The following is a 13,116-nucleotide window of genomic DNA, read 5'->3' as shown; positions in this document are numbered from 1 at the left end:
AACTTGTGCAATTCTAGTAGGATAAGAGCTCCATAAGATGGGCCTTTTTGTGATGAAAAATTGTTATGATAATAGGTGTACTACTGTCTGCAGCAGTAAAGAAAAAGCTTTCAAGGACGGCTAAAAAAAGCTATGTCAAATTGAAAGCAAAAAAATGCATATATACAGAACAGAAGGACACAGATCTAACTGGAAAGATAGATTTAAAACAAACTGAAAGCTAAATTCTTCAGCTTTACAGTAGAGAGACTGCAGTAATGACTTAGAAGCACGGCTTATTCTCCAAGGGATTTTCACAGATGCCCTGGGAAGCTTGGTTATCACCTAGGAACAAGCTTTACACATATGCATATTTCTGTGCATGCAGAGTTACAGTGTATGCCTCGTGTAGCAGCAAAGCCCACATATATTTCCACTATATTGCAGCCACATATACTGCTAAAGAAATGCTGCACTTCTTCAATGCATTTGTTCGTACACCATGAGAAGCTCATTCACAGATGCTGCAGTCAGAAAGGACCCCATGAACAAGCACTTCTCTTATACCAGCAAATGAAGAGTCAAAAGAAGCAGTGTCCCTGGTGATCAGATTTTTATCCTTCAGATGTTAACTTGTCCCTGAAATGTTTGTAAATAATAATAATGAGAGGAAAAAAAAAAAAAAAAGCAGAACAGTTTAGGAACTCAAATGTTTTAAAAGCATGGCAAAGCACTTGAAAGCACTCCTGAAAGTATAAAGTCCTTCAAAGTAACAAGCACACACACACAAAAAAAAAAACCCCAAACCAAACAAACAAGAAGCCTACAGTCCTATTTTAAACTTATTAAAATGAACAGTTTCAAGTTTCTAAATAAAATATCACAAACCAAAAATTAAAACCAAACACACAATCTGTCCAGTCAGAACTTCAGGTTTCAGCTTTCAGTATTCAACTGCATGATTAAACCAACATACTACAGAAGACTTACTTTAAGCCTTTTTAAAAATATTTTTAAGTGTTCATCTTACTAAAGGTAAAACTTCAACCAGTGTGTTGAAAGTGTATCTCAAGAGTACTACATAAAAGATAATTGAAATGTAACTCAACACCACTACATTACAAAAAAAAAAAGCTAACTCCTTTCCTATGTTCATTTTAAGACTAAATCATACATAAAACAGCATTCAAGAAGCCTGTATCAGCTACCAGGCTGCTTATCCTCCTCCAGAATTTCCTAAAATTATACCTCTAGTTCAAGATGTTATTTTTGAAAGTATATGAGTGCTTTAAAAGATTTCTTACAGGTACACCAAAATTTTTTCCTTAGAGTAATACTCAGAAGCTAAAAATATTGCAGCAGCGGTGGAACTACACATTTATTTGCTCCCCAGTTCCAAATATGTACTAAAAAGTGACCAACCTGGCACTCATCTTGAGCTTAAATCAATACCCAGCACTGGTCTGATGGAATAAACTCCTCAAAGCCGGCAATTCTTGCTACAATTTTAATACGTGAGGTATTCTTCAAGTATTTTGTGTTATTCTATGAAATGAAGTAACTAAGTAAAAACATACTGCAGAGAATATGGTACAGCAGCATATGCTGATGATGGGTTAATATATGCCTTCTCAAATAAGAACTGAAAAGAGCTGGCAAGCACTTTGGTAATGAGAATCATAAAATAAAGCAAAAAGACTTCAAATGTTCCAGCTACATTTTATGCCTAGTTGTCTACCTGAAGAAAACTCCCAAGAAAAATACCATCTGGAAGAGTAGCTAGGAAGCTTATTCTTCTAAAAAAAGACATATCCTACTGTAGTATTCCACTAGGTCTCAAAAATACATTTAATAAGTTTTTATTTCTAATAGTTTTTGTAACTCTCTCTGTTTACAACTTCCAGCCTCTCTCTTTTGTGAGCATTTTCTATTTCAGTAGAAATATGTCTTTTGATCTCAAAAGATGTCAAAGTCAAGAAAAAGTTATCTCTGCGAGATTTTTCTAAGTTGGGATGAGAAGAGATGCAAAGAATAGCCCAGAACAAGTAAAAAACCCATCTACACTGAGGGTCAGGAGGGAGCAGGAGGAAACAACTTGTGGACTATCTGTGTCTTTGAGAAAATTAAACACACTTCACTAATACTCTACTATTCCATTTCAACTCACCATTCATCTTCAGAAAGGCTGAAGTAGGACAGTTTAACAAAACGCTTAGCCAAAGCATGACCAATTACCACAATCAGATCTGTAGATGCGAAATACAGTTATTTTAGAACTTGTAAGAAAGACAAAACTTTGAAAGCATAGGTAATTCTGGAAATATCTGTAGAAGCGAATGCTTCCTGTGTGGTTAGGTTTACTTGATTTTAAGGTAAAGTATAGAAAAATATTTCAGGAAAATAAAGTAAACATAAGGGTTTCGTCTTGCTTTGCTTCACAAATTCACTTAATGTTGGCACTAATGCAGTTATTAGTCTGTTATTCTCATTCTAAAAATCAAGCTATTCCTTGTACAGTAATAGGGCACTGTAAAGACTGATGATCTGATGGGTTTAAACAAGATATGTCTCATAATATTGTGCCACAATTGCATCTGCTCATGACAAGCACTCTTTTAAACACTTGAACACCTAGACTTCTGCACTAGACATCTGTGGAAGTACCACCTATATATATTTAATAGCACAAAAATCTTGAGAAAATATTTCCAACAAAATGACAGCAAATCTAACATGGTTAACTTTAAACATTCAGAGACACTGAGACACAGAGACATGGGTCAGGATACCCATATGCAGAAATAAAGACACATTTATAATAGTTTAAGAACTTTTTTTCTTCTTGTTTTGTGGGATCCTTTCGTAAGTAAAACAAGAGCTTATTCTTAGAGGAGAAACTTTGAAATACTTGCTTTAAGAATATTCAAACATTTGCAACTGACTCAAAAGCTGTTAGCTAGCCACTCAGTCCTCCAAACAAAGGACTGCTGTTAGATAAAAACACATTGGAAGGAAGGTGTAGCCACGAATTCATCCCTTCATATCAGGGACATGAAAATACGGCCCAGAGTCTTTCAACAACTTGGTAACTCAGCACCAGGTGTCACAATTACACAGCTGTAAAACTCAAAATCACACAAGTAATATTTCCTCTTCAGGCAGGAGGCAGGGCAGAAAACACAGGACACTAAACCTGAAACCAAGACAGGAATGTAAGAGACCTTAGCACTCAACCAGGTGCGAAATGGCCCTCTTAGCTCTTGGCTCCACATATCAAATGCCCCCATACAGTGGATCACAGCCATAGGCATGTGCGTTTTTCTGCACATCTCCACGGTAGCTATGGGAATACTATCCATCACAATAAGGATGCCAGAAAAGGTATCCCCAGCTCTTGCTGCTGTGCTCAGCCGCATGAGGACACATAGAGCTACCAGGAATGACTCTGCTTTCTCATCATGATGTTCCTCAACTTCCCAGCCAAGCTGATCATGACAGGATCAAGAAGAGCTTAGAAGACAAGGAATCCCCAGGATTCATGAACCCAAGGGAGGCAGGACCCTCAGGCAGTCTTTCCAGATTCCCCACATAAAAGAGCAAATGAATGACAGGAGGTTATGCAGAAAGCCATAGGGGGAAAAAAGAAAAAAAGAAAAAAAGAAAAAAAAAAAAAAAAAAAAAAAAAAAAAAAAAAAAAAAACCAAAAAAACAGGAAATCTGCACAGCACAGTTAGGGCTGGCAGGTCAAGTGAGGATCAGGCAGAGCCACACAGGCAAGAGTATTGACCCAACTAAGTATCATGGTTAAAGCAACAGAATATGCATTTAAGGATTTACAGTTATTTGTATCATGTACACACAGAAACACCACTCTACAATAGTATGATTTTTCTAACCAGGTGAGAATCACATAAAGGAAAGAAATTTGATATGTACAGTTAACATCACTAATTGGACAGATGTTGGTAACAAACAGTTAAGACAGCACACAAGCAATCCTGCATCAAAAAGTTCCAAGGCCACTGGGATCATCTGATTTCTATTCCTATACACTCAGATGCCCTTACTGCAAGGCTCCACTCTTATATGCATTTTTATTCTAGGATCACTGATGTTTTTTTTAAGTATTGGCTGCATTTATGTAACTACCTACAAATTCAACAACTGTCCAAATTCAACAACTTAAGTGGGGGTGGGGCACTGCCACCCCCAGTATCCTCATTTTGAGTACTGGAATGATCAAGACTGATCATCCCAGTACCCAAAATGAGCAAAATACCATCCTATCATCAAAGGCACCCACACCTCTAATGTTTCTGTTTGGTGCAGGGTTGAACTCAAAGCTTAGTACAAATCTTCACCAAAGAAAGAGACAAAGCCTCAAATGAGAGATTAAAATACATCAGGATGGAAATATTAAATTAAAACAGAAAATATAAAGTATTTTTAGAAGAAGATACATAAAATGGTTTACAAAGTTCTAGTACCACCAGAGACAGTCAAAATACCAATGCACTGTAAAGGAAAAGTTTCTGAGTACACAGCTTGATCCAAAGAGGCATTTTCCCATGACATTTACGGCAATATTTACTGTAACTACTGGGAATCAACAACAGATAGGATAATAGAGAGCTTTTTTACTAAAAGAATGTTGCAGTAATGAGACTGTATTCTATGGTTGTCCTTGAACTTTGGAAACAAAGCGGGGAAAAAAACAGTGGGAGAAACAGATATATCATCTATGTAGACTACTTGTATGTACAAAGTACCATATTTTCTTTCAACATCAACCTAAACAATACCAAAGGAATAATACTGTATAGGTTGCTTTGGAGGAATGTCATTTTTAACCCTAAAGTGAACATAGCAAGCACTGGACTTGATCAATCCTCGAGTCTCTCCTATTTTAAGATACTCTATATGATTTTCATCCATAAAAAGGGAAAAAAGGCTATAAAAAGAAAAGCTTTGCAAGCAATTCAATATATGTTAGAAAAGCACCAATGAATTGTCTTTAGATGTTTTATGCTGCATTTGACATTTTTTATTTTCTAAAAAAAAAAAAAACATTCTCTGATAGCATTTACACTCTGACCAAGTCTTCTTCAATTGTTATAGCTACTTATTCCATACATAGCATTTCTTTTAGTCATTTTATGGAACTACACTATTTGATCTGTTCAAATCTCAGGTTATTAATTACAAAATGGTCCTCTAAAACCCAAAATATATTTTTAAAAGAAATGGGGAAGAGAAGAGATATAAAGCAATCAGACCTTTATTTCAAATCGTCTTCTATACTCAAATCCCTCTTAGACAGCAAAATGAGGAAGTACACAGTATCTCAGCTTTTTAACTATATTTTTGTTTTCAAAAGAACAGAAAATATATGACTCACTAAAATCAAGTTAGTTTCTTCATTCCTTTAAAATAAAAACATTTGAAAGCTTCAAAATTAGTGGAAGAGAGTGATAGCTTGAAATATGGATTCTGAAAACAAATCCAAGGGCACTTTTAATCTTTAGTTTCTGATTCTGGGAAGCAGAAGATGCTATGACCTTACAAAAATGAACATATTTTTTACAGAGATACTTTGGACAAATTTCTCAGATTTATTATACCTCAGTCATTACAGCATCATCAAAACTAAGAGTAAATTAAAACATAATTGAAAAAATATACCAGAATAAGGGTGGATCTTCTGTAGAAAGAAAATTATTAATCCAAAATACTTCTAGCACATAACTTCTCATGAAGCAAGGAAATGGACTACATTTAGGCTACAGTTCAGCTGCTGCTTCCAGACAATTTGAATCCAAGCTGCTGCCAAGACAGCAGTTTGACACTTTACTTGTCCTTTACTGCTGGCTATGACCACCTCTTTTTCTCCTGATGCTCATGCTCAGCAAAGTGGATTCTCCCCTGTTCCAGCTCACCACAGGGCTGCCCAAGTCCAGCAGAACAGGACAGCAACTAAAAAGAGACACTAACCTGAGTGTCCTCCTCTTTCTGCCCTCCATTTTTCATAAGAACCCTAAGAACACTATCATTCGATTCCCTCTCTCAGCAATCTAATGACTAATTCTTTATTTAGAGTGGAGGAGCTCCATCAGCAGACACAGAGAGAGGCTCATCACCTCAGCCATGAGTCACTTGGTACGTGGGAGTCCCAATCTTTAGACCTGGCTTCAAATCTGGCAGAACTAGAATTTAACTCTAGAAAGCTCAAAATATAAGAGTGGCTCACTGTAGGCCCATAAATATCTTATTTTCTTATTCATTCTTACAACAAAAAAAAAATTAATTTTTTTTAAAACCCACCAAAGTTGTTACCCTCTTCTTGTCAGCAAGCATATTACGTATATAAGCTACCATATGCTTCTGGCTAGCCCTAAGTAGCAACAGAACAAACTCTGACAGGCAGCCAGTCAATGACACCAGCTATGCCACCCAGCAAAGATCAAGCATTTCAGGTTTTCTTACCAACTCTTTGATTTTCCAATTTAGTTCTTTGAAAAGAAATCTAGTAAAAAATGAGGCAACAGTGATTCAACTCTTCTGGAGCTAAAAAGCTCCTATGAATTTTAATGTAATTGCTTCCAGCTTACATTCTTCACAAATACATACAAAAGAGAAATTACTTATCTTACTAGAATCAACTAAGTTCATCTTAATCTTGCAGCTCAACAGGACTCGGTTTATTACTTACATAGAACAAGAGGACAAAAGTGCAGCTGGCTATACAGGAAGTCCTGGCCCCAATCTTAGATTTTGTGCACATGTATCTGAAGGAATATTCCCCTTCTAGCACATCAAGAGTGTTTCTGATCTAATACAGGAATGAAAAAGCACACAGAAACAGTTTCAGTGCCTCAGGGAAAAAAAATCACTGTTTTCACCAAATAATCTAGCAATCTGCAACACATAGATCTCCTCAGGTGGAGAATCGTACTGTTGCACAGTACAAACTATGCCAAAGCACAAATGCAGCTTCTCTTTCCAGACACCCCATTTCACTCCTTCCCATCTAAATAGGTTTAATGTTGGGATAACATCCTAAGCAGCTTTGCCTTAATCATCTGCATTTTCCCAAGGAGCTTCTGCACTGGCAACAGAGTCAAAGATTCTTCAGAATTAGACAGAAATACTGGTCAGAAATTAGTAGTAACTATTGCAATGCCAAACATATTTTTTCTTCTTCTATTCTTTACTACATAGACCTAGATACTTCAAGAACAACTGACAATCAAGACTGGTGTCACTCTATTCCAGATCCCATACAAGCATGAGTTTTTTTCAAAAAGTCTGTTTTCAGGCCTCAATCCTACCATGAAAAGCTGAGCTTCTAGGTAGTCATATAAACCAGTCTTCAAAACTGTATTTTTTTGTTCCATCCCCCTTAAGATCAATGCCTGGAGCAAACATTTCCTGAAATTCAACATCAAAACAAATTATAACCATGGTGACAATATTATCAGTATTTTTCCATAGATTTCTCCCCAAGTCAAGCCATAAAAACAAAACTAAAATCCCTTCTGTGATACAACTGTCAAGGCAGAATCTTAATGCTGTCACCTGATACAGATCAGCAAGCATCACATGCCCATAAGGACTGGAAAATAGTTTTGTACAGGCACAGCCCAAACACGTCAGAGTGTATGATTAGGCTTCAGATGTACCATGCAATTTGGATGTCTGATTAGGAACCACTGGTCCTATATAGTTCTACATGGATTTCCATCAACACCATAAATGCCTTCCCTTCTCTGCCAGAGCAACAGGTATATTACCTCACAGTAGCATTTACAACACATAATGAAATAGTCTCAAAAAGCATATTTCTATTGTGAAGTAAATTTACTCCTCTAAGATTTCTACCTAATTAGTAACAAGCATGCAGTATTTTCTTTTGTTCTCCTGTTTACATACACTATAGCCTACCAAACACATTTATAAATGGTCACCTTTCCCTAGGCCATTCAGAAAAATGCTATTACACAAAATTAATTTTTTTCTGATTTTTTGACACTAAATACCACATAGCCTCTTTCTATGGCCCATTTAAATGGATTTTTCCTGATTAATGAGGGAGTGCCACAAGAGCAAGCATATATTAATATTAAATAACTGATCAAAATAAGTGAAATAATATTCAACATATTAGGTTTCACCCTTTACCCTTTCTTGTAGTTGTATGCTCAGCCTATTTTTATCTGTGAAGATAGTCATGCAAATAATCACAATAATTCCAGAGAAACCAGCATGAATTTTAATTATGGCATTGCAGATAAACTTTTTTGGTACTGCAACAGACCCTAATTACTTTAGAAAATGCTACTACTGAATGAAGTAATTTATTCCTAAAATTACTTCGGCATAGGAAAATTTATTACACTGCACATATTCTTAATCCATTTTAACACTGTTCTATGCTAAGAAAAATACTATCAAAGTTGCATCATAGAAAGGCAGTGTAAAGAATTTCATTTCTGTACAAAAAAAAAACCCAGTGAAACAACAGCTATTTCTGCTTTTGTCAATAATAAACTTGAATAAAATACATCTAAGTAATTAAGAAAATACAGGCCATTCTTTAAATGCTACAATGTATTTTAAGAGATTGTGATACAGAGCAAACAGATATGTTTCGTGCTTATCTAAACTTGAAAAGATCTGCTTAAAACAATCTGTCCTGAACAACATATATATCAAATGCAACAGCTCCCTGTCAAGGATTGTTCTGAAACCCTCTAGGTAATGCTCTAGCAACTTACAGCACAGCAACACTTACAATATGGCTGCAGTAAATAGTCACCAATGAAAACGGTAAGACACGAGTAGAAATAAATATGATTACAGCAATATGCTGTGAATGCTTTCCTCTCTTTTTTCCTTACAGTCTGCAGTTCACATCCTGATGCAAGCACTGGAAGATAATTAAAGTGGAAAGAGATTGCAGATACAGCTACTTACCTTGCAAGAAGAAAAACTCTGTAAACAAATAGCTCACTGCAATTTATACTGTCACTCACCTCATAGGACCAAACACACTGAGTTCCTCCAAATCTCCGGACACACCTGCCCACTTCCACATCCTCGTGAGTGGTGTACATTTCTCGAAGGCATTCACCTATATGTGGCACCATCCTCCGGAGAACTTCCCGGCTGAAGATCATTCCCGGCCCTCCCATGCAGAAATTTTCTCCAGGCTCCAGCCCCAGTTTTCCGAGTTCTTCAATATTACCCAGACCAGTCTGCCCCAAATACAGAGGTTTACTGCTGTTCAGTGAGCGAAGGAACTCCTCCAATTTTTCACCTGACAAAAAGACAAGATTACTGTTATTTCTCTGACTACTCTGCCAGCCATCTCCTTCCCTGTACTTCAAGCTTTTAGAAAAATGTAACAGGTACCTGAGACTGTCAGAGGAAATGACTTCCAAAGCAATATCCTAGACCTCATAGAAAATATCCTTGGACAAGCGAACAGGTTTGTTTTTTTTTTTAAATCAACATTACAATGGCATTTTCCTTCCAGCCATAAGCTGGAATATGGTCCAAAACTTAATTTTTGACAGTTAACTTGTTCTGTTCAAACAATACTGATGGAAAGCACTTGCTAGTATAAAAATCCCTAAAGTCAGACAATTTGCACAATATAGTTCCAGGCTGGGGAGGAAAGGGAGTGGATGGGAAATACCAGGTAAGATTTAATAGGATTATTTTTTGAAAATACCAGAGCAAATCTAAATTAATTAAGGAAAACAGATTACAGACTAATTCTTGGAAAGAAAGTAAAACTCTTGTTAATTTCAAATAGTTCCAGTGTTACAGTGTTTATCATCACTTAACTAGTTATTTTAGGAAACTTTAATATTTATTTGAAATTAAAAGTTTCTGAATAAGTTTAATTTGGTACCATGTAATCAATTAAAGACAGGTTCTATACAACTTTGGAATGAGCTCAAAGAAAACACAACTTTATGCCTGCAACTGAATGTATATACATATATACATGTGTACATCTGCAAATATTTGACAGGTGAATGACAGCTAATGAGCAGGCAGCCTATTAAACGACTCAAAATTAAGTGACAAACGGGGAAGGGTACAGCCACCACCAATGAATTTACAACAGTGTAAGCAACCAAGCTCACAACCTGGGCTTATGCTTTCAACTTCAGCTTCCCTTTCCTAAGCGCGGGACACGGCACAAACAATGCCAGCCTCAAGCGCAGACCAAAAGGAAGCAAGCTGCAGAACACCACATCTTAACGGTGCTATGAAACTCGCACGGGAGCAGGGCTGGTACTTCCCGGAGGCGCCCGCTGCACTGAACAGCAGCTTTATTGGAGCCCGCAGCGGCTGCGCTCGCCCAGCTCAGGGTCGAGGCAGGCGGAGAGCTCGTACCGGTGACAGCCGCACAGCTCCCCAGGGGTCCCACCGACTCCACTGGAGGGCCGGGGCGCGGCACGACCGCCAGACACCCTGCAGTCTGGTCGTGAGTCCTGCACTGCCCCGCAGCCCGCCGCGCCCGGTCGGACCGGACCCTCTCCGCCGGACCACGGCGGAGGCTTGTGCGCAGGATCGCCATGGAAGCGAGGGCAGGGACGGCAGCACCTGGACCACACGCCCATCCAAGGGACCGCTCACCGTGTCTGGCGTGGTCCAGCCCGCAGTTTTGGCTCTCCAATGAGTGGCGGCTTCCGCAGAGACGGCCCGTCCCGGGCACGCCGGGTTCCCTCAGGGATGGGGCGGTTCCCCATACCCCGCATACAGGGGCTGGAAGCAAACGCCGGCGGGGTGGTGGCAGGTCGAGACACCCCATGCTCTCCCCGCCCCAGGCGGGAACTGAATCTCTCCCCGACCCATGGGGAGACTCCGACAGGCTCCCAGACAGCGCTCCCCTTCCTCCCTGCCTCCCGCCGGCGGGATGCGCCTAGGTCACCTTTTATATAGACGTCGTCGTCCGCCCGCATGAACCACTCGTACTTGTCCAGGTAGTGGTCGTGCATGTACTTGATCATCATGAAGGACTTCTTCTGCGGCGGATAAGAGTCGTCCACTCCTGGCAGGGCGACGACGGGCAGCGGGGGCATCCCGGGGGGCGCGGCGGAGCCCTGGCTGGAAAAGAACTCCACGCGGCCCGGCACCGAGGGCGCCCACGTCCGCTGCGCCGCCACCGCCCGACTGCCCAGGTACTTCTGGGCCGTCATCACGCCCACGTAGAGAAAGTTGCGGGGCTTTGTGCAGCCCTGGGCGCCCCCCCAGTCTCCGCTCCCGTTGTGGCTGCCGCCAGGCCGGCCACTCCGCTTCTCGCCGCCTTCGTCCTCCTCCTCCGGCTCCCCTTCCCCGCCGGCAGCGGGGCTGGAGACCGTGCCCTCCGCCGCCGCGGGCGGCAGCTCCCAGGGGCTGCTCCTGAAACTCGTGCCGCCCAACACCGCCGCTGCCCCCGGCGGCGCCTGCTGCCCTCCCGCCGCCGCCGCGCCACGGGCCGCCCCCGGCCCCGCCGCGCGGCCGTAGTAGGAGCAGAGGCTGGCGCCGCGCCGCTTCTTCTCGCTGAGCTCGGCCACTCTAGGGGCGATGAGCCAGGAGGCGGCGGTGAAACCCAGCACCAACCCCAGCACCACGCTCAGCCACGGTCGCCGGGATCGCGCTGCCATGTCGCGGGCGGGGCGGCCCCGGAGAAACGCTACCGCCGCCGGCGTCCTGCTGGAGGCAGCCACCGTCCCGCGGCGGCCTCAAGCGCGGCGTCTCCTGCCGCGGGTCCCTGCCCCGCCGCGGCGGCCCGGGCGGCTGCGCTGCTCCCGAGTCAAACTTCTGCGGGCGGGAGGGCGGCGGACCCCGAGCGGCGGCGCCTCCGCTCCGCTGGCACCTCGTCCCCGCCGCGGCTGGTCCCTCCCCGCCCCACCCACTGCTCAGCCTCCTCCGCCCCGGCCACCGCGCAGCGCCCGCCGCCTTCCTCCGTGGCTGCCGAGCGCCTCACCTCGGAGGGCGCCGCCGGCGCCCGAGCTGCGCCGGAGAAGTGGCGGCCGTCGCCGCCGCTCCGGAAGGAAACGATTTTTTTAGATGCCTCTCGCGGATCACCCGCGCCGCGGCCTCGGCACCCGAACCGGCCCCGCCGTCCGCCGGCGACCCTCCTGCCCGCTGGGGCGGGGGCAGGGCGGTGGCCGGGCCGGGGCCGCCCACCGGGCGGTGCGGAAGGGTGGGGCGCGGTGGGGCTGCCCCCCGCATCCTCGCTTAGGTCTGGATACTCCGGTGCGTCCCGGACCCGCTGTAGAAGAGGGCGAGGCCGGGGTCTCATCAGCGGCACCATCCGAGGGCCACGGGGCGCCGCACGGGACCGTTCCGCCCTGTCGTCTCCTCCAGAGGGGTGGTCGTGAAAGGCAGGTCCGGGTTGTCGTGGTGTCGTGTCGGGAGGAGAGATGCCCTCTCCGCTGCCTCCGCTCTGGCCTCTTTTAACAACTCCCCAGTTAAAAGTGCCTTTTCCTGTGGCATGGATTCCCACGGCCTGAGTATATCATTAGTGTTAGTACTGTTAGTAGTATTTGTATTGTTAATTTTGCTTTGGTTCTTATGAGCTCCAAGATCCTGGAGCATTGCTTCCTCATTCCCCTGACCTCTGGGTAACCTCTGGGTAGGCGCTGTCTACAGTCCAGGATAACTGGAATTATATATAATATAGCATATATTTAATAGTTTTCAGCAAAACAACCCATTTTTGTGGCTAATTTATGGCGTTGTCTGTCACTTCTTGTGACTTTATCAATTGTCAGACACATGTCAAGGTGGGAGGAGGAGTATGGAGGCTGGTGGTCTGTGATATTAGCAAAAGTATGCAAATAGTGAGAGAAAAATTTCAAGCCTTTTTGGAAAATTATGCCGCTTTACCCACCTAACAAAGTAAGTCCACTCTGCAAAGTCTTTAGCTGTGAAGAGGTCACTTACTGAAGTAATTTGCAGTTTTTCCATGTGACAGCGCCACATGCAGTGAGCAGGCTGCCTGCTCTTTTTGTTTTTGAGTTGTGGAAGCATCCGGCTCAGGAAGCATACCCCTATGGTTTCACCAGGACTGAATGTCCTTTCCAAGCAGACCATGGTTAATTTCCTCCCCATGTGCACACAGGCTAGCACGTTTGT

The 13,116-nt window shown here is 42.8% G+C and overlaps 1 protein-coding gene across 1 annotated transcript in view; it reads right to left on the bottom strand.

Moving 5' to 3' along the window:
- Positions 1 to 11,896, bottom strand: part of CHSY3 (chondroitin sulfate synthase 3) — a 142,199-nt gene extending 130,303 nt beyond the window's left edge. Inside the window, exons 1-2 of the mRNA XM_068177338.1 lie at positions 10,925 to 11,896; positions 9,012 to 9,295 (exon numbers count right to left, since the gene is read on the bottom strand). Of these exons, the coding sequence (XP_068033439.1) occupies positions 9,012 to 9,295; positions 10,925 to 11,639 (999 nt within the window). The 5' untranslated portion in view covers positions 11,640 to 11,896. The remainder of the gene's footprint in view (positions 1 to 9,011; positions 9,296 to 10,924) is intronic.
- Between the last annotated feature and the right edge of the window lie 1,220 nt (positions 11,897 to 13,116).

Source organism: Anomalospiza imberbis, chromosome Z, assembly GCF_031753505.1.
Source record: "Anomalospiza imberbis isolate Cuckoo-Finch-1a 21T00152 chromosome Z, ASM3175350v1, whole genome shotgun sequence".
NCBI lineage: Eukaryota > Metazoa > Chordata > Aves > Passeriformes > Viduidae > Anomalospiza > Anomalospiza imberbis.
Note: the sequence above shows the minus strand (reverse complement) of the source record. Positions and strands in the feature narration are given on the sequence as shown.